We start from the raw sequence: 17,950 nt of genomic DNA, 5'->3' as shown, positions 1-17,950 counted from the left end.
AAAAAGCACACAGGAATTCCACATTTACCACGCCGCTGCCATGTTTAGATATCTTGATAAGAACAACTCAGATTGTCTTGTATGCTGCAGGAGGGAGTCGCTGGTGGTAGAGGCAGAAACACAGGAAGCACAATGACTTTTACTCATACAGTGCTGACACAGTATGATGGATGGTTTTAAGTATGTTAGTTAAGGACTTGCAGGAAAGTCTGAAATGACTGTATCTGTAAGATTTCTGTTATTTAACATGAATTTCTCTGCCTGTAGCTTAGCATTTGTAGCATAAAAATTAAGTTGGTAGTGTCGTATCCTTGTAGCTTCATTTAAAGGTCCCATAATTTGCTCTTTTTTAGTTCTTTACTTTCATTTAGGGTGTCTACTGGAAAATATTTACATGCTTTAATATTCAGGAAACACAGTATTTTTCTCTTACTGTCCATTTCTGCTGCACCTCTATTCATCCTTTGTCCGAATTCTCTGTTTTAGCTCCTGTCTTTTAAAGACCCCCCTCCCGAAAAGCACAGTCCGGTCTGATTGGTCAGCTCTCACAGGCCTGAGCAGACACCGCCCAGTGTGTTTCCTCATCAGTCGCCAAGAACTTTTGGGTTCATGGCTGAGATTGTATTGAGCGCTGAGCTGACGTCAACAAACTGCTGTTGTTATCTTCGAAGTGAATGAAGACTGAGTGGAGGGCAGTGGATACGGCATCCTCTGTGGATCTTTTGGTTCTGAAAGCATACTGGTGAGGGTCCAGGCTGGTCGGGATGTTGTCTTTGATGCACTTGAGAACCAGTTTCTTGAAGTGCTTTATGAAAGTGCCATACCAAATCACTGCAATAACCCTTTAAATCACAGCTAACCTAAAAAACATGCGTCTGTGTTTTTGAAATTTGCATGTTACATTTAAATCTGTGCAGCATGCATTTAAAAGTGTGAGATTTATAATGCATAGTTTGTAGTTAAAGTTGATAGTTGCAAACACATTTTTTTCCTCTGGAATGTTTTTGCATTAGCTTGCACATGTGCATCCAGTCCTCCTGCTCCTCTCGTGGCCTACAGGGCTTAGCCAGGACCATGCCCGTGTGTGCCAGGTCTCTGCAGGGAGCTCAGGCTTACTGTTGGTCTGATGGAGATTAGAGCCGCGTGTTTTACCTGAGAGGGGCTCTGGAGTATGTTGGAGTCAGTTAAGTGAGATAGACCCGCAGAGAACTGAGCATGTAATGTTCACCGTGCCTTAAAGCCTGTCATAAGCTGATCTGTAGTTATGCGGAGCGCGTAAGGCTTAATAATGCAAACACACTAAGAGGATCGGCGCTGGTGAGTAGATCCATAAAAATAGAAACAATCCTTAGAAGAAGCCGGCGTCTCAGTCTCATCCCTCCAACAGCACAACCTGCAGCTTTCATAGTTGTCAAGGTAAATATTTTACACTTCTTTTCACTTTGGCACAATTCAGTCTTTGCTCTTTAACAGTCAACTTGGAGAAGCTATTTCTCCACTCATAGCATCAAATACAGTTATATCTTTGAGTACGATTGATTTTGGGACATATGCACGTGTTTTCAGTAAAAATTAATGAAAGAAATTATGTGGGCAGATTCTGACTTTGGTCCATGTGACTCTTTCTGTTTTTTCTTTCTCTTAATTTTACTGACACACAGACATGTGATGTATATTATAAGAGTTGCAGAGTGTTGCTGAACCTTTACAGGTGCTTTAACAAGAGTAATTCAACTTATTTACTCAGGAAAGGTTGAAGAAGTCAATTGAGCTTCAGTAATTTAGTAAAAAAGAGGCACAATGTAGTTTTGGAGAAGAAATTCAAACTCAGAATTTTAATATTTACAATATTAATAAAAATACCAACTCAAATTGTGTTCCATAACTGAATAAACAAGCTGCTCTCAGAGGTAAAAAAGGTCCAGAACACTGTTTGAAGCTAGAAAGGTGGCAGGGTCCGCCACATGTAAACAAAGTAAAACAATATGAAGTTGCCCTTTAAGGTCAGTTTGTTTATTCAGTTTATTCAGTCATGAAAACAAAGAGAGTTTGTTTATTTAGTTTGTTTAGACATTAAAAAAATTTAGTCAATGAAACTCTTTCTCTTCTGATTAAAATGTCTTCCTCAAAACTACACGGTGCACCTTTAACTCAGAAATATAAATAATTCCATTTCAACTCAACTGTGTTACTGTTATTATCCTTGTTATGTAATGTGATTAGTATACTGCAGTTAATGGGGATCTCTTGACATAGTCATGTTTATTTGTCTAGACACTCATGTGATATTTCGTCATAATGAATAAACATTTTTGTCCTCTGGGATTTCGTTTCTCTGAACGTTGTGGTCAACTTTGAGGGGCGTCTAAACGAAAACAGTTGAGAAATGGCACCACCTTGTGGCTGCTTAGGTAGCATGCAACTAAAGCCAAGCATGTTTTTAAAGGACAACTCCACCAATTTGACACATTATAGTGTGTTTACAGGTCTTAGGGTCTTGCCTCCCAGATGTCACACGGTGGCTAAGTTGCATTGTGGGTAATGTAGGTGCCAGGTCTTGAAAAGGAAAGAAAGATTGCACTGAATAAAAAAGGTGTTATCTCTGCTTCTGCTGTATTAAATCTGATAATTTGTTTTTTGACTGTCCATAATGAGTCCAGCAACTGCGTTTTCTTTTTCCCAGGATCTGATTTGTGCATCAAATGTGTTTATTTTTGGTGTAATTTTAAATGACAATGATTTGTCCAGCATGATTCAGATATATGAAAAATACGATAATTGCTATTTTTACTCTTTCAGGCTACGATTATATGATGTAATTTTGGTTTCTTTCCTGAAGACAACATGCCTTCAAACCAGTCAGTGTGTTGTTGTGTTCAGATGGTTAAGAACTGACGCTGTATGTTATTTCCATAACAGAATAACGATTCAGTTCTGCTCTCTATACAGAGGTGAAGACAAAATGAGGAGGCTGCTTATTCAAATTCTTTGCATCGCCGAAGTCCTGCTTTGTTCTGCTGACTCTCCACAGCTAAGCGAGGACGCGCTGAAAAGTGAGGCCTTCATTAGTAGAAAACACTTTTCTCACTGATAATGGCTGCAGAACTGAATAACAGCATAACTCACTGATGTGCACAGAGCTGTCTGCAGCAGGAGAGCAGTTTGTCGATGAGGAGATAAAGCGGGCGTTGCTCGGGGTGAAGCGGGTGAAGGAAATGATGGAGAAGAAAGAGGAGAAGCACAGACATCTCATGGACACCCTGAGACACAGCAGTGACAAGAAGAAGGTATAACTTGTGTTTCTGTCATTGTCATGAAAATATATTATATCTATCTAAGAATGGGTCCATCCTAAAGTGAAATTTTTTTTTTTTTTTCATTTTGGGGTGAACTCTTCCTTTAAGTCTTTCGTCTCTATAGCTTCCAAGAAAACACCAGATTATTCATCAGAGAGTGGGGAAGGAAGTGAACTAATTGCAACATGAACATTTCTGTCACGTTAGACAGATTGTCATCGGCAAGACAACAACTCCCATGATCCCATGCTCCTTCACAACATCATCAAACTCCGTCTTTTGTTACATTCTGTGCATTTAAACACTCACTTTTCACAGAACTTGACCATTATAGTGGAGCTGTTAGTTACTTCCCAGTCTCTGTGCTTTATTCTGAAGCCCATCACATGTTTTCTGCCTCATACAGACAAAACCACACAGAGAAACCTCGAAGCAGACAGTGAATAATGCATGTGGGAGTGAGGCTGGTTCAGGGAGTCAGGGTGTAGTTTTACTGCCGTCAGGATAAATGAACTGTCTGTGGATTAGTCTCTTCTCAAAATAAAAGACCAGGGCTGGAAACCACATCTCATCCTGTCTGGCTTATTAAGAGGTGGTGTATCTGTGACAGAAGTGTCTGTTTTCTTCAGGGGGCGATGCAGTTGGCCCGGGAAACGGAGCAGAAACTAGAGGAGGCTGAGCAGCAGTGTCAAGATTTAACCAGATCTTCCTTTGAGGAATGTCGACCCTGTCTTGAAGATACTTGTAAGGCCTACTTTACCTCTACATGTCGCCGTGGCTTCGCCTCTTTCACATTCAAGGTTTGACCTCAACACATTCCTGTTATAACTGACCCAGATCTTCAAATGAGAGATAAGAGTAATGACTGATGATGGTTCTTCTCTCTGCAGGTGGAGGAGTTTTTCAGGAAAATGGCTGCCCAGCTGGACGCCACAGAGCAGGTTTACAATCAAAACGAGGAGGATGTGACTCGTACCATCCCACCTGAGGTCACAGAGGGCGAAGCAGCAGATCTGGAGCTGCTGCAGGCGGATGCGTCGTTCGGCCAGCTGCTGTCAAACATCAGCTGGCTGCACAACCACAGCGTCACTCTGTTCAAGAAGATGCAGCAGGTGTACGGGCCTTCCTTCTTGGTGGCCTTCAACACAGAGCTCCAACCGAGCCCGCTGTCGGCTGTGCAGGGCAGCTCGAGTCCCGGCTTCTTCTGGACGGTGGGTCTGGATCACATCGTTGATTCTGTGTATGACTTCGGGAGGAATGTGCTGCAAGAGTTCAGCTCCACTGTGGTGGATGTATTTGAGGATGTACAAGAAGCTGAGGAGGATTATTTCCAGCAAGCAAGCAGAGGTATCCGAGCACTATATTTAGATTCACTTCATTGACTCCCATGATAACTACTGTAACATCTGTTTTTCGCATGTTTATCTACAAAGACACAGGCTCACTGTCTGCTTTGGAACAATACCAGAACAGACATCTGTGCAGGCGACTCCGCAGACAAGCATCAGAGTGCTGGAAGCTGCAAAGTTTGTGCGAGACGTGTGAAGATTATCTGTTAAAAGGTAAATTACTGGCACAGTTAGTTTAGTGGGAATGATTAGTTCCAGTTCTAGTTAGCTGCTCATCTCACACACTCACACTGTACAGATATGCAAAAATGTTCCTATCTGGACCTTAAATGCAAATTCTGACCCAAATAATTAGCTTTATACCTAGAGGGACAATTAAAAATTGTCTAATTAAAATAGTTTAGTTTTATTCCAAAGAGGAGAGAAAATAAAAGCCTCCTGATATACTTGTACAGTTTTTCTGTTCCTGGCTTCACCGCGCACATCTGTATCATTTGTGTTTACAGAGTGTCCCCGAGTCCAGCAGCTACACTCTGAGATGGAGGAGATGCACATGCTGCTCAACGCCTCCCGTCAGCAGTACGACGACAGGCTGCAGCTGGTTCACAGACACACAGCCGACACACAGAGATGGCTCAGCAACATGGACAACAAGTACGGCTGGGTCAGCCAGCTGTCCAACAGCACCGTGGGCCCACACATCTTCAGTGTGATCACAGTACGTTTGTAGCAACGTTGAATTAGTCCGATTTTAGTCATGCATTTCTCTTTGGCTGATAAATCAACAAGGATTACTGTTAATCTCACCTGCAACACGTCAATTTCTTTTCCACAGAACATTAAAAATAATCCTGTTACTTGAAAAATAGATAATAGGCTTAGTCTCTAAAATTAATTGACAAGGTTTAAATTGAAACTCCACAGCCAGACCCCCTCCTGTTTAATGAAAGTGTACCTGACTGTGTGCAAGATAGCCTAAAAGTATTATTTTAAATCTAATTTTCCAGGTGAATCCACATCAACAGATGAAGAACATCAGACTTAAAGCTGACAGCATCGTGATTGTAACCTTACTGGACTCTGCCCCAATAACTGTCTCAGTCCCTGCAGCGCTGGATGTTGATGATCCTGCTTTCATCCAGTACGCAGCTCAGGAGGCTCTGGCTCTCCATAAACGGCAGATAAGAGGTATTGATCCTGGCACTGTTGTGGCTTAGTTAATTATTTGGCTCCCAGCATCATCATCTGGCAGAGCTCCAAATTGAATTTGAGCAAAATTAATTGTGATGGTTTGAAAGCGCCAACTTTACGCCATGATGACAAATCCCTGTGCATCTCCTCTAATTTAATTTTATCCTGAGAGAAACAATGCAAATTGGATGATGTATAATAATCCAAAATGATGAGGTAACTAAGAGACAATCATACATTTCACACTTCATTTGTCATGCAGTAAAATATTAATCTGAATGAAGTGTATTACTGGTATGTGTTCACATGAGAATATTTGTTTGACTGTGTTTTATGTTTTTTCTTAACACAGGGACGGAATAATGTGAACACCATTCAAACATTCGGATGCTGAATCAAGAGTCTTGTACCATTTTTCTTGAACATTGGAGCTGATCTTTGTAAAACTTGAAATCCATATAGACCTCTAAACCTTTACATACACATCTCATATTCGTATTATTCATGTATGTTTATTCTTAGAGTTTTAAATGTCTCTGCAATAAAACTGTATACACTCTGCTCTGCTATTTTGTGTTAAGGTCATCCTACAAATTAACATACAAACAAACCCTCTTTTGGATGTAATATTTGCACATTGTGTAAAGATGATTTTAAAGCATTAGAGCACCTTTTCTGCAGCATTTCTTCAGTTTGGGAACAATCTGTATGTACGGTTGCACAAAAAACAAAACCATGACTTTGAAATAATATAAGCAATATAATATTGTTTTTTTTCTTCTTCTTGTGCATGACAAAAAGGCTAAAAATAGTTCTGCTTATAATATTTTATTTTATTTACATTGAGGCAGGTTGAAATGGCTCTCTCTCACTGAATCAAACAAAGTTCAGTGTTGTGCTGATTGTTTTATTTTGCTATATTTGTTCTATATTGTTAATGTAGTCAGTTAATAATAGTGATCTTATTGTCCTGTATTTTGGTGATCTATTCTTTTCATATCTGTTGTTTAAGACAGAAAAAAAAAAGATCAAATTAGCTCAGCAGACAGTTACAATATAAAAAGGCATTTTATATGTTAATGCATCAAGAATAATAATAATAATAATAATAATACAAATTTAAATCATAATCTAATAGTATAATATATAATAATGTAACAAGGACAGTAACAAAGCCTACTTTTACTTTTGTACTTTAATCATATGTTATTTATTTATTCATGTACTTCTGCCTAAGTAAGAATTTAAATGTAGTTTTTTGTATTTTTACATTTTTAGAATTGCTACTTTTACAAATGTAAAGTAAAAGGCCTCAATACTACCTGTTTATTTAGTTGCTTAATTATTTATTTCTTACTATATTTTAATTATTATTCGCTCATTTACTTGTGGATCTGATCGGTAGAAGAAAGTACGGCAACAGAGAGGTTTGAGTTTTGTTTGAGTTTTTCAGACGGAAGAAGTAAAGCGTCTTTTCCAAAAAAGCGCGCATTTCTCCAGTTCTCGCGAGATTTTTGGTCAACCGGGCGTGTCGGCCTCAAAAACACCCGCGAACAAACTCACGGCTGAGACTCAACAACACAGAAGTTCTCAGTCCGTTCTGCTCCGAACCGGTCTCCACTTTTATCCACAAAAACATGCCCGCCACTTCAGAAATACACACCGAGGGGACGCCCAGAGAGAGCCGTGAAATGACGGCGCCGGAGAAGAAGAACTTCGGTGTTCTGTGCGATGAACGCGGGTATCTGGACCAGATCGAGTACATCATGCAGCACGGCCGCAGGAAGGGAGACCGAACCGGGACCGGAGTCATCTCAGTGTTCGGTGCCCAGGCCAGATACAGCCTGCGAGGTCTGGTAGTTTTCACTTTTTTTTTAATGTTAATGTGGGGAAGTATTCATATACGCTTAAAAGTAATAGAAATACAAACCTCATTCAAAATGTGAGGAGGGAAAGTACCTGAAAATATGAAATTAAACTGGCTGCGTCATAAATAATACTGGATAATAATTGTTCGTGCAGTGATGTGTATAAATGGGCGTGCACTTTAAAACTGTGACACAATAAACCAAAGGCTTACAACTACCCTTTATTTATAAAGGGGACGGAAAACTAATGGCATTTTAACTGAGACACAGCCAACAGGTTAAAATAACACCTGAGCAGGTGACGTCAACTTTCCAAATGTCCCTGATGAATTTAAGGTGGAGTAACATTAACTTACGTCGACTCAGCTGTTTACTGATCATTAAACAACGCTACTATCGTCCAAAGTAGGCTAGCAAGCTAACACTCTGCTCCAACAATAGTAAGTACGATGCATTAAACTATTAGTTTCATTCATACTGTACCTCTTTCTTCACGTTTTTCTTCCTCTTCTTTCCTTCTTCTCCTTTCCTGGGCGGCAGATGGTTTCAGTCTTTTGGACATTGTGGTTCTGCTGGAGTAAGAGGTTCAATATATCAATATTTCTGCATGTAGCAGTTTAAAAAAACAAACATAAAATGGAAATATTCAATCAAAGGTTTCAGTCACAGGTTTTTGTTATCAGCATTATGCATGTTTGCTGATAAAGAAGAAGAAAAAAACAATGCATCGTTTGTCCAGCAGGGAGCACTCTCAGGCTCATTTGTTAGAGCCTTTGTCAAATAGCTGATCTTTCTAATCATGTTCGCTGATCAGATATCTCAAGATATCAAGCTCAGTGTTAATGAAACTTTAAAAAAATAATAATAATCAAAGATCAAGTATCTGTCAGGCTATAAAATGTACTTTGATCTGGAAACAACTTGCTCTAATTAATTATTTTATCATTCATTTCAAATAACCCGTTCCTGTTGTTTGTTTGTAGATCAGTTTCCCCTGCTGACGACCAAGAGAGTGTTTTGGAAAGGGATCCTTGAAGAACTGCTCTGGTTTATCAAGGTGAGGATGATAAGACGACACTCTTGATTGTTGACGTTACGTTTAAATTCTTTAGAGCACCAAAAAGTTGTATTCTCTCCCCCTGTAATTGATCAGATGCAGAAATCTCAGACATGAATGTCTCTAAAAACCTATTGAAATTATCCACATGGCTACAAAAAGATGACTGAGAAAACATGATTAATTTGATGACCCCTCAGTCAGAATGGCAAGTTCACGTGCACCATATCTGTCTGAGTTTGTGCATTAAATTATACCGATTTGCGGTTTGATTTTTTTCTTAATTGTGTGGTTGCAGGGGTCAACAAACGCCAAAGAGCTCTCGGAGAAAGGAGTGAAGATTTGGGAAGCCAACGGTTCTCGGGCCTTCCTGGACGGTCTTGGGTTCACAGACAGAGAGGAAGGCGACCTGGGGCCTGTGTATGGCTTCCAGTGGAGGCACTTTGGTGCAGAGTACACAAACATGCATGCAGGTACATTATGTCACAGCCACACCCAGTTTACTGTGCATTGTTTGTGTGTGAGTAGTTATCTCCAGTTTCCATTTCTCTTTAATCTTGAGGTAACTAAAAGTGGATTTAGCTGTACGATCAAAGTCATTTGGAAAAGCCGTTGGCTGGATCATCATGCAGACAATTAAGCACACAAAGTATTATTGAACATTTTTAATGGATGTTAAGAGGGATTTATTGGGGTTATTTGCTGAGGATATATTCACCATATCATAAACAAACGGAATTGAAAACCCTTCTAATAAATAAAAGCAACTCCTAAATTAGCATGCTCAATCAAGCCACATCCCACACTAACAACTAGGTAACAAAAACTAGCAGACGTTGCTAACAGGGTATAAACTGTGCACTTTGTGTTAAACTACTACGTGCTGGTTAACTGAAATATTGAAAAAAATAAAATGGAGTATATTCAATATTGCTCAAATTCTTGGTAAGGGCGCACAAGAAAAATGTAGTTTTTGGTTCTTTAAATGGATCCTACTGTATATGGTGTATATAGTAGCCAGATTACTGTGCATCAGATCTTAGATTATCTTTTTTTAAAAATGTTATTATCAATTCCTTCGACAGATTACACAGGACAAGGAGTTGACCAGCTGCAGAAGGTCATCGACACCATCAAGAAGAACCCAGAGGACAGACGGATCATCATGTGTGCTTGGAACCCAAAAGGTGAAGCATGAGCAAACTTTACTCCAGAACTTACCTGCTCTTGAGCTCTTTAAATCGGTTTACAGTGATGTTCTAGCATTTTAAATCTGTGTCTGATGTTGTTGCAGACCTGCCCTTCATGGCTCTGCCCCCCTGCCACGCCCTGTGTCAGTTCTACGTGTGTGACGGTGAGCTGTCGTGTCAGCTGTACCAGCGCTCAGGTGATATGGGCCTCGGGGTGCCGTTCAACATCGCCAGCTATGCACTTCTTACCTACATGATCGCACACATCACAGGACTCAAGGTAAGAGCACCGTGCTTCTGTCAGAACTCTTTGAGTATTATTGTGTGTTTCATCACCTCATGTGTTTCTTTTTTTTTTTTACTCTGTCAGCCTGGCGACTTCGTTCACACTCTGGGAGACGCTCACATCTACGTCAACCACATCGAACCCCTCAAAGTACAGGTGGGTCAGTTGAAGACATATTTTCTTGTCTCCATGTTCTCCAATTGATTTCAAACTTAACACAAGCTCATCTGTCTGAATGTGCAGCTTCAGAGGGAGATCCGGCCCTTCCCCAAGCTGAAGATCCTGAGACAGGTGGAGAGTATCGATGATTTCCGTGCAGAGGACTTTGAGATCTGCGACTACAACCCTCATCCCACCATTAAGATGCAGATGGCTGTGTAGAAAAACTGGCTTTAAATGTGACGAATAATAATTATTGTGTGTGTGGAAAATGCTTTACAGAATCTATCATCACATTGCTCTACAGGTACTGTATCCTATGTGTCTTTCACTCCCATTTTCTTTGCTCAATTAATCCAAATTGCAAAAACGAGGTCAGAGAGTAATTTTATATAGATTTCATGAACTGACAATGAGTTCTTACGAAAAGTGTTTTCTAAACAATATTTGTAAATAAAAAGTTTTCATTTGTATCAGCTTGATTTGTACAAAACTGTTATTGACCCAACAGGAGCCTGGCAGCAAAACACAATTTAATGATTTGTTTATTTAGAAGGGACAATGCACAACACATACAGTAAATTATACCAGATGAAGGGTAGTCCCCTTAAGCAAAATTTGCAGAAATGCAGACTTATAAAAAGTGGCCATAAATGGCTCAAGTGGGAACGCACCTCAAAGTCTTTGAGTCTGTGTGTGGACACTAACTGGGTGTATGTCAAAAGTTAATTAACACCCTGCAGCCAATCACAATTGAGTATTTAACCAGACAGTACTATAAATAAATAAAGGAGGGCTTCAAGAGTTTTTCACTTTAAATTCTTGTACAGTGTTGTCTACTGTTCAAATATGATGTCACCCATGTAATAGTATTTTCTGCAAAATTATGAATTGACAGTATAAAATGGCTTTTTCAAATCTATGAATATAACTCCGATCACCCCTCCTCCAACCCACATAATATCCCAAAAGTCTGAATCTGACAGTTCACTCGACTTAACAGTCTAACAGCCTTAATGCTTAATATTGAGTCAGTTGTTTATGTGCTGCTTCCATACGTCTCCTTCAGGGTACTGGTGTCTCTGCACTGATGATTCCAGCATCTCGCAAGAATATCCTGGATCCTGAGAACAAGAAGCACAGTGAATGCAAACAAGCAGCCCAAGGAGAAACATTGGTTTTTTTAAGAGTAATGCAGAGATTCACTTAGCGAGTTATAGCTGGCTTCTGTAGTTCATCTTACCTTGGGGGGCATGTAGTGGGCGTCATGAATCACCACAGGGCTGGTGAAGTGTTCGTGAAGGTGATCTACATATTCACACATCCTGGAGAGGCAAAGTAAACACAGTGAAAGAGGTGCTGTTTATGATGTGTAAAATCAAGAAGCTTTAACTGTGGACAAAAACAGATCCTGCTCTCACCGGTTGCTGAGACTTCCAGACACACAGATGTAGTCAAACAGAATCAGATGCTGGACGAGCTCACAGAGACCGACTCCTCCAGAATGAGGACAAACCGGCACTGGGGAAAAGAAATGTAGTGAGTGTATTGTAGCCACTTTTTAATAGAAATATTCCACCTGGTATATAATGCGAAGCAGCCCTGACACTGAAAAGAGGCAGTAAAAGGTTATCAGACATATCCAGAAATATAACTGCATACAGTAGTACACATCGTCTGATAACCTTTTACTCCCATCTGTCACTTTTTGGGCTCCACATATTACTCTTGTGTTACCCTGGAACTTGTGGGCCATCAGCAGCACAGCCAGGTTCTCGTTGACACTCCCCAGCCGACAGCTGTCTATCTGGACAAACTGCAGGGCTGAGGCCTGGAGGAACTGCTTAAACATCACCCTGTTCTGACACTGGAGAGGAAACAGTTGCCCAACTAGAAACTATTAATACTATAAATATCAGTCAGTGATATGTATGCTAGAACAAAGTTGAGCTTTAACCTGCTCTCCTGTTGCCACTCCGATCCCGAGTGGAGCCAAAGCCTGAAACAACAAAGTCGAGCATCTTTTAGTGGATGGATTACTGAAAAGGCCGACGGAGAACAGGCCCAGGCACAAAAAAGATATGACACGTTACAAAGGGACGCAAAATGACCACAAAGATGTTAAACTTCAAAACCGATGCAAAAAAACCACAGACAAAACAACCAAAAGGGGATGCAAAATGACTACAAAGAGCAACAAACTAACTTTAAAAAAGACGTACAATGACCACAAAGGGATGCAAAATTACTACAAAGAATGCAAAATGATCACAAAACAGACACAAACAAAAAAAAGAGACACAAAACAGCCAGAAAGTGACCACATAGACCAAAAGGGGAAGGAGAATGACCACAGAAAGACAGAAATACATTTAGAGTGATGTAAAAGACCACAAAGAGAGGCAAAATGAATATTAAGGGATGCCAAATGATTACAAATGGTCACAAAATGGCCACTAAGACATACATTTTTTGAACAGATGAACAGAATGACCACAAATAGACACATAACTGTGACAAAGACATGCACAATAACATTGAAGTGACATATAACGACCACAAAGACACACAAAACAACTAAAACAAGGGGATGCAAAATGACCAGACACACAAAAAAAAAAACGAACACAAATTGTAGATCATTTTGTGTCTCTTTCAGTCTGGGTGTTTTGCTCCTTTATTTTAGGGGTGAGGGCCTTTAACATGTCTGTGCTCGGAGGCCCATTAGTCTTGTCCACATCTCCAACACACAAGCCAGCTGGAAAATCAAACTTCTCTCTCACCTTGGAGATGGCAGCGTGACCCAGGATGTCATCTGGACTCGTGGGCTCCTCGATCCACAGAGGTTTGAACTCAGCCAGGCTGGACACCCAGCCGATGGCCTCGGATACGTCCCACCTCTGGTTAGCATCAATCATCTAATACAAAAACACTTTTGTATACTGGTATTTCCTGATGTAAATATAATGATAGGGGGGAAAAAACGACTACCAAAGTGTTATCGGGTCCGATCATTTGCCTTATGAGGCGGCACCTGCGTGTGTCGTCCTCTAGATCAGCGCCGACTTTCACCTTGAACTTAGTCCAGCCGCTCTTAAGTGCATCCGTACAGAGCTGCAGAAACACACTGTTAGTCATATACAAGGGTTATTTGAATATGATTTGTCCAAACTTATAGCGCCGAGACCTGTTTGAGCTGCTCGTCTGAGTATCCGATCCATGCACAGGAGGTGGTGTAGGCAGGATAACCCTCTTTCAGCATCTGATCCTCTGGCAGGCAGAAGAAACAGTCCACACAGGTAATAAACACTTGAGGAGAAATGTGCTTTAATAGAGCAATCATGGAGTGCCGGGCCCGATTATGCAGGCTAAAAGCACTCCTGTTAGTTTCTAAAGAGGCAATTTCGGTCCGCAAAGTCCCATTCAGCCATGTAATTAATGACTGTTTTTAGTGTGCTCACCTCTCTGCTGCTTGCCCTCCTGAGCTTTCACAAGTATGTCTGAATGAGAAAGGAGAAGCAGAAAGAGTCTGACACTTTCCTTCAAAAAAAAAAAAAGTGTTTTCATTCCCCCGAACTATACATTATAAAACGTCTCACCCAGAGCCTCCTCCTCTGTAAGTGCATCAGTGATGTATCTGAAGTCAATGCATGAAACAATCTGCTTCGGATCCTGGATTGACAAACATAAGACATACTGTTTCCCCTGTGATCACATCCCAGACATAAATCAAACATCTACATTTCCTGTGACTCACCATGTCAACAAGTAGCTTCCACAGCGGCTACAGGAGAAGATGACAACGGAACGTGAGTCATGAAATGTCACACTTAAAGAAGGAAATGCGTTTTTTTTTTTTTTTTTAATAATGGCAGTCCCACCTTGCCCTCGGCTCTCGCCCACAGATCCCACACTGCGTTCAGGACTGCAGCAGTGGCCAGGTGGATCACTCCTTTCTCTGGGCCTAACTGGTTCAGACAAGAGTTAAATGTCACCTTTGACATCCATCCCTTGGCCCGTTAAGACCTATGGGCGCCCATTGAAAATGCATTCTAAAACCTACGGCCTTGCTCTAAAACACCTGAAATAAAAACCACTTAAGATATTAAGACGTTGGCTTTAATTGGAAGCTGTTCCCTTTGCTCTAATATTTGTTAAAAATGTGCAGTCCATTTCTTTAGTCACACACTTGCGTCACAACAGGCTCTTAAGGGAGAAACACGCAAACATTGCAGCCTGTCTTTCTGGCTCAACGACTTCAGCATTACATAAGCAGAATTGAAATGTGCTTATCTGAAGTATGCATCAAAGAAAGAGGCAGAAAACTAACAGCAAAAATGAGACCTGATGGAAACAAAGATGTGGTCGAAGACTGCATTAAAATAGAATTTGTGGGCAGAGTTGAAAGATTTTGGCCAATTTGGTCTAATGAACCAGTTCAACCACTTCTGAACCACTTCAAAAACTAGACTGTTGTCACATTTCTTAACCTTTTTCAAAAGGTATAAAGTGCTTTTATGTATCTGAAGAGCCTCTTCTGCACACAGCTGACACAACACATTTATTTGTAGTGATGGAAGAAATAATAAAACCTTTTACTTTAGTACCTCAGTGCTAATACAACACATTTAAAACACTTAACAAGTGAGAATACGTACTTTAAAGTTAAAGTATGCAGAGTTAGTATAATCAAGAAAATGTTCTTAAAGTATGAAAGCCAAAGTGCTCACTATGCACCCAAAGTGGGCTCTAAGTTGTTACATAATTATATATAATGTTACATTGTTATTTTTCACGCAGTGTAAGAGGACTACAAAGGTGTCCAAAATGACTACAAAGAGACACCAATGACCACGAAGGGATGCAAAATGACTGTATGGGGATGCAAAATAAATGTAGCCCTTTTCCTGCTTGTGCGCTTGTTCTTACCCATCTCATCTGGCCATCACTGGTCAGGAGGCGGTAAAATCCACGGAAGTCGCTCACAATCTCCTGCAAGGATTTCCCAACAACCAGTCCTGCCAGGGCCCTCACAGCACACACCACTGCAGGGTGACAGTCAGCAACAATCAGCCTCTGAAAGGACGAAAGCTCCAGACAAACTGAAACTTTATCAAAACCTTTCTGAAATCGGTTGTAGTTTAATTAATATTCCCACAAGACGGTGGTGTGCGGTGTGAGTACTTCAAGTACAGTCAAAATCATGGACACTTTTCTGACACCTTTCATTCTTAAACAGTAAGTCCTCCATTAACCATCATGATGTTTAGTGTGTCTGTATTATGTTTGTTTTTTGTTTTCTTAATGTTTTTTGCTTTGGTTGTACAAGCTGAGTATAAGCTAGTTATTTACGTTGAACATTGTGTCTGTGACTTAACTTTATTAGTAAAATAGTAGCATTTTGGTATTTATAATTAGCTGATATATGATGTTTCATCCAACGTCTCTTAAGTTGAATTCACAAACACAATTATTGGTATTTGCGATCCAGAAAGTTGAAATTCTGAGCTTTTTAGAAGCACTTGAACGCAGCAGCAACAACACTGAAACATACGGTTTGTGTAGTTGAGATGGAGTCATGAAGTGAACATGTGCCTTAATCTTTGATCCAATTCAAAACAAAACAAAGAAAAAATGAATCATTGTTTATAGATGGCTTTATCTATCAATAGACTGAGTTTTGTTAACAAAGGCAGAAGGTATTTTCCCGTCTAACATAAGGGGCCATCTCACTTTATGTTTTTGGTGATTCAGGTACTTGATAATGATAGGTTTATGCTTAGCTACTCAGAATTCCTTACTTAGCTTGTTAAATATGTTGTTGCCATAATTATGAGATAGAAAATGGTAATTACGAGATAAAAAGTCAAAATAATGAGATAAAAAGTCAAAACAATGAGATAAAATGTCGAAATAACGAGATAAAAAAGTCAAAACAATGAGATAAAAAAGTCAAAACAATGAGATAAAAAGTCGAAATAATTAGATAAAAAGTCGAAATGAGATAAAATGTCGAAATAACGAGATAAAATGTCGAAATAACGAGATAAAATGTCGAAATAACAAGATAAAATGTCGAAATAACAAGATAAAAAAGTCAAAACAATGAGATAAAATGTCGAAACAATGAGATAAAATGTCGAAATAATTAGATAAAATGTCGAAACAATGAGATAAAATGTCAAAATAACGAGATGAAAAGTCAAAACAATGAGATAAAATGTCAAAATAATGAGATAAAAACTCAAAATAATGAGTTGAAATTATTAGATAAAATGTCTAAATAAAAAAAAGTCAAAATAATGAGATAAAAAAAGTCTAAATTATGAAATACAAGTGATTCTGAAGGAGTATAGTTGAGCTGTTACAGATGTGATCACCTCTGGGGTTATTACATCATAAAATGCAGAAAAACAAGTGGTGCCGGTTCCACATCCAGCTGACACTCCATCATTATCTTAAACTGTTCATTCTGTGGCGTACTCCCAGAAACACCTCTTCATATGTCCGGAGGCTGTAACCAAACCAAAAGGCTCTGGAAGGATTTACGTAGAATCATTATTTCACTTTATGCCTTTTGAATGTTTTCTTTGGTTTCATAAAGTTAACAGCAGAAGGAGCTGTATTTATTTGTGTATTTGCCATGTCATTTACCTTTACTTGATGTTATAAAAAGGTTAAGACTACAATGGGAATACTTTTCTTTTGTCCTGTTTGGTTTTATTCAGTGTTTTTTTCTTCTATCCCTAAAATGTACTGTATTCAGTTTCTTCAGATGCCCTTACAGTGTATGTAATAAAACATAATAAAATAAAGGATAATAGCAGTAAAATCAAATATTATTAGCCTAAAATTACATATCCACAGTCTAAATCAAATAAATCTAAGAAAATGAAATCAAGCACAACATGTGGACTAATCTCTCCTCAGAAGACAGGACAGTGAGTGTGTGCATGTTCATTGTGTGCACATTTTGTTGTGTTTTCCACCTGTTTGTTCTCTTCCTGTGTTCACTCTCAGTATCTTGTATTCACTCTCAGCTCCTTCAGTCTAAATCTCACCTATCTCTGTGCCTTTCCCCAGAGTGAACGTGAGGCCGAAGCCCTTCAGGCCGGAGTCCGTGTCCACCACCACATAAGCGGTGGAATAATCCGGGTCGGTGTGCTGCAGTGTGGAAAGTTCAAGCGAAGGAAGTTAACGCGTGACTGCAGGTGTAAACACAGTGCATGTGTCCAGATGATCGCTTACCATCGCGTCTGAGCCGTGCTGCTCCAAAGACGTCGGGAATCTCACGTCCCTGACCGTCACTTTGGTTATTTTGTGCAACATGTTTCGCACAGACATTGAAGCAGTCCTGTGACTGAAGCAGCCTGGACTCCTCTCCTCCTGGCTTCCTCCTGAAGGGATCTCCCGCCCACCTCAGCCTGTCATTGGTCCACACATTTCCCCCCCTTGTGATATTTAAAGAGACACGTGACTCATAAAAACAGTGCGGAACTGGAAAATCACGTCTTTATTGTACAAATTCACTCAATGAATGTCCAAGCTACGGAA

At 39.9% G+C, this 17,950-nt stretch overlaps 3 protein-coding genes across 4 annotated transcripts; 2 read left to right on the top strand and 1 right to left on the bottom strand.

Moving 5' to 3' along the window:
- The first annotated feature begins 2,962 nt into the window (after nucleotides 1-2,962).
- On the top strand, nucleotides 2,963-5,862 carry LOC141014139 (clusterin-like protein 1). The gene is made up of 7 exons (XM_073487805.1): nucleotides 2,963-3,053; nucleotides 3,139-3,287; nucleotides 3,926-4,096; nucleotides 4,187-4,643; nucleotides 4,730-4,858; nucleotides 5,152-5,363; nucleotides 5,653-5,862. The coding sequence occupies exons 1-7, from the start codon at nucleotides 2,963-2,965 to the stop codon at nucleotides 5,860-5,862; spliced, it is 1,419 nt and encodes a 472-aa protein (XP_073343906.1).
- Nucleotides 5,863-7,350: 1,488 nt separating this feature from the next.
- On the top strand, nucleotides 7,351-10,875 carry tyms (thymidylate synthetase). 2 transcript variants are annotated; one of them, XM_073488546.1, is made up of 7 exons: nucleotides 7,390-7,687; nucleotides 8,688-8,761; nucleotides 9,060-9,234; nucleotides 9,847-9,948; nucleotides 10,056-10,231; nucleotides 10,322-10,393; nucleotides 10,481-10,875. In XM_073488546.1, the coding sequence occupies exons 1-7, from the start codon at nucleotides 7,474-7,476 to the stop codon at nucleotides 10,616-10,618; spliced, it is 951 nt and encodes a 316-aa protein (XP_073344647.1). In that variant the 5' UTR covers nucleotides 7,390-7,473; the 3' UTR covers nucleotides 10,619-10,875. The 2 variants fall into 2 exon arrangements, with proteins under 2 accessions (XP_073344648.1, XP_073344647.1); XM_073488547.1 differs by having other exon boundaries at nucleotides 7,351-7,687; nucleotides 10,056-10,393; nucleotides 10,481-10,700.
- Nucleotides 10,876-10,923: 48 nt separating this feature from the next.
- Nucleotides 10,924-17,771, bottom strand: enosf1 (enolase superfamily member 1). The gene is made up of 15 exons (XM_073488737.1): nucleotides 17,645-17,771; nucleotides 17,458-17,560; nucleotides 15,326-15,441; nucleotides 14,278-14,364; nucleotides 14,154-14,180; nucleotides 13,996-14,068; nucleotides 13,858-13,896; nucleotides 13,584-13,666; nucleotides 13,388-13,510; nucleotides 13,180-13,314; nucleotides 12,354-12,395; nucleotides 12,134-12,263; nucleotides 11,818-11,917; nucleotides 11,640-11,721; nucleotides 10,924-11,520 (listed from the first exon to the last, which is right to left on the bottom strand). Exons 1-15 carry the CDS (start codon nucleotides 17,738-17,740, stop codon nucleotides 11,428-11,430), a joined length of 1,329 nt encoding a protein of 442 aa, XP_073344838.1. The 5' UTR covers nucleotides 17,741-17,771; the 3' UTR covers nucleotides 10,924-11,427.
- Between the last annotated feature and the right edge of the window lie 179 nt (nucleotides 17,772-17,950).

This window comes from Pagrus major, chromosome 19, assembly GCF_040436345.1.
Source record: "Pagrus major chromosome 19, Pma_NU_1.0".
Taxonomy (NCBI): domain Eukaryota; kingdom Metazoa; phylum Chordata; class Actinopteri; order Spariformes; family Sparidae; genus Pagrus; species Pagrus major.
Note: the sequence above shows the minus strand (reverse complement) of the source record. Positions and strands in the feature narration are given on the sequence as shown.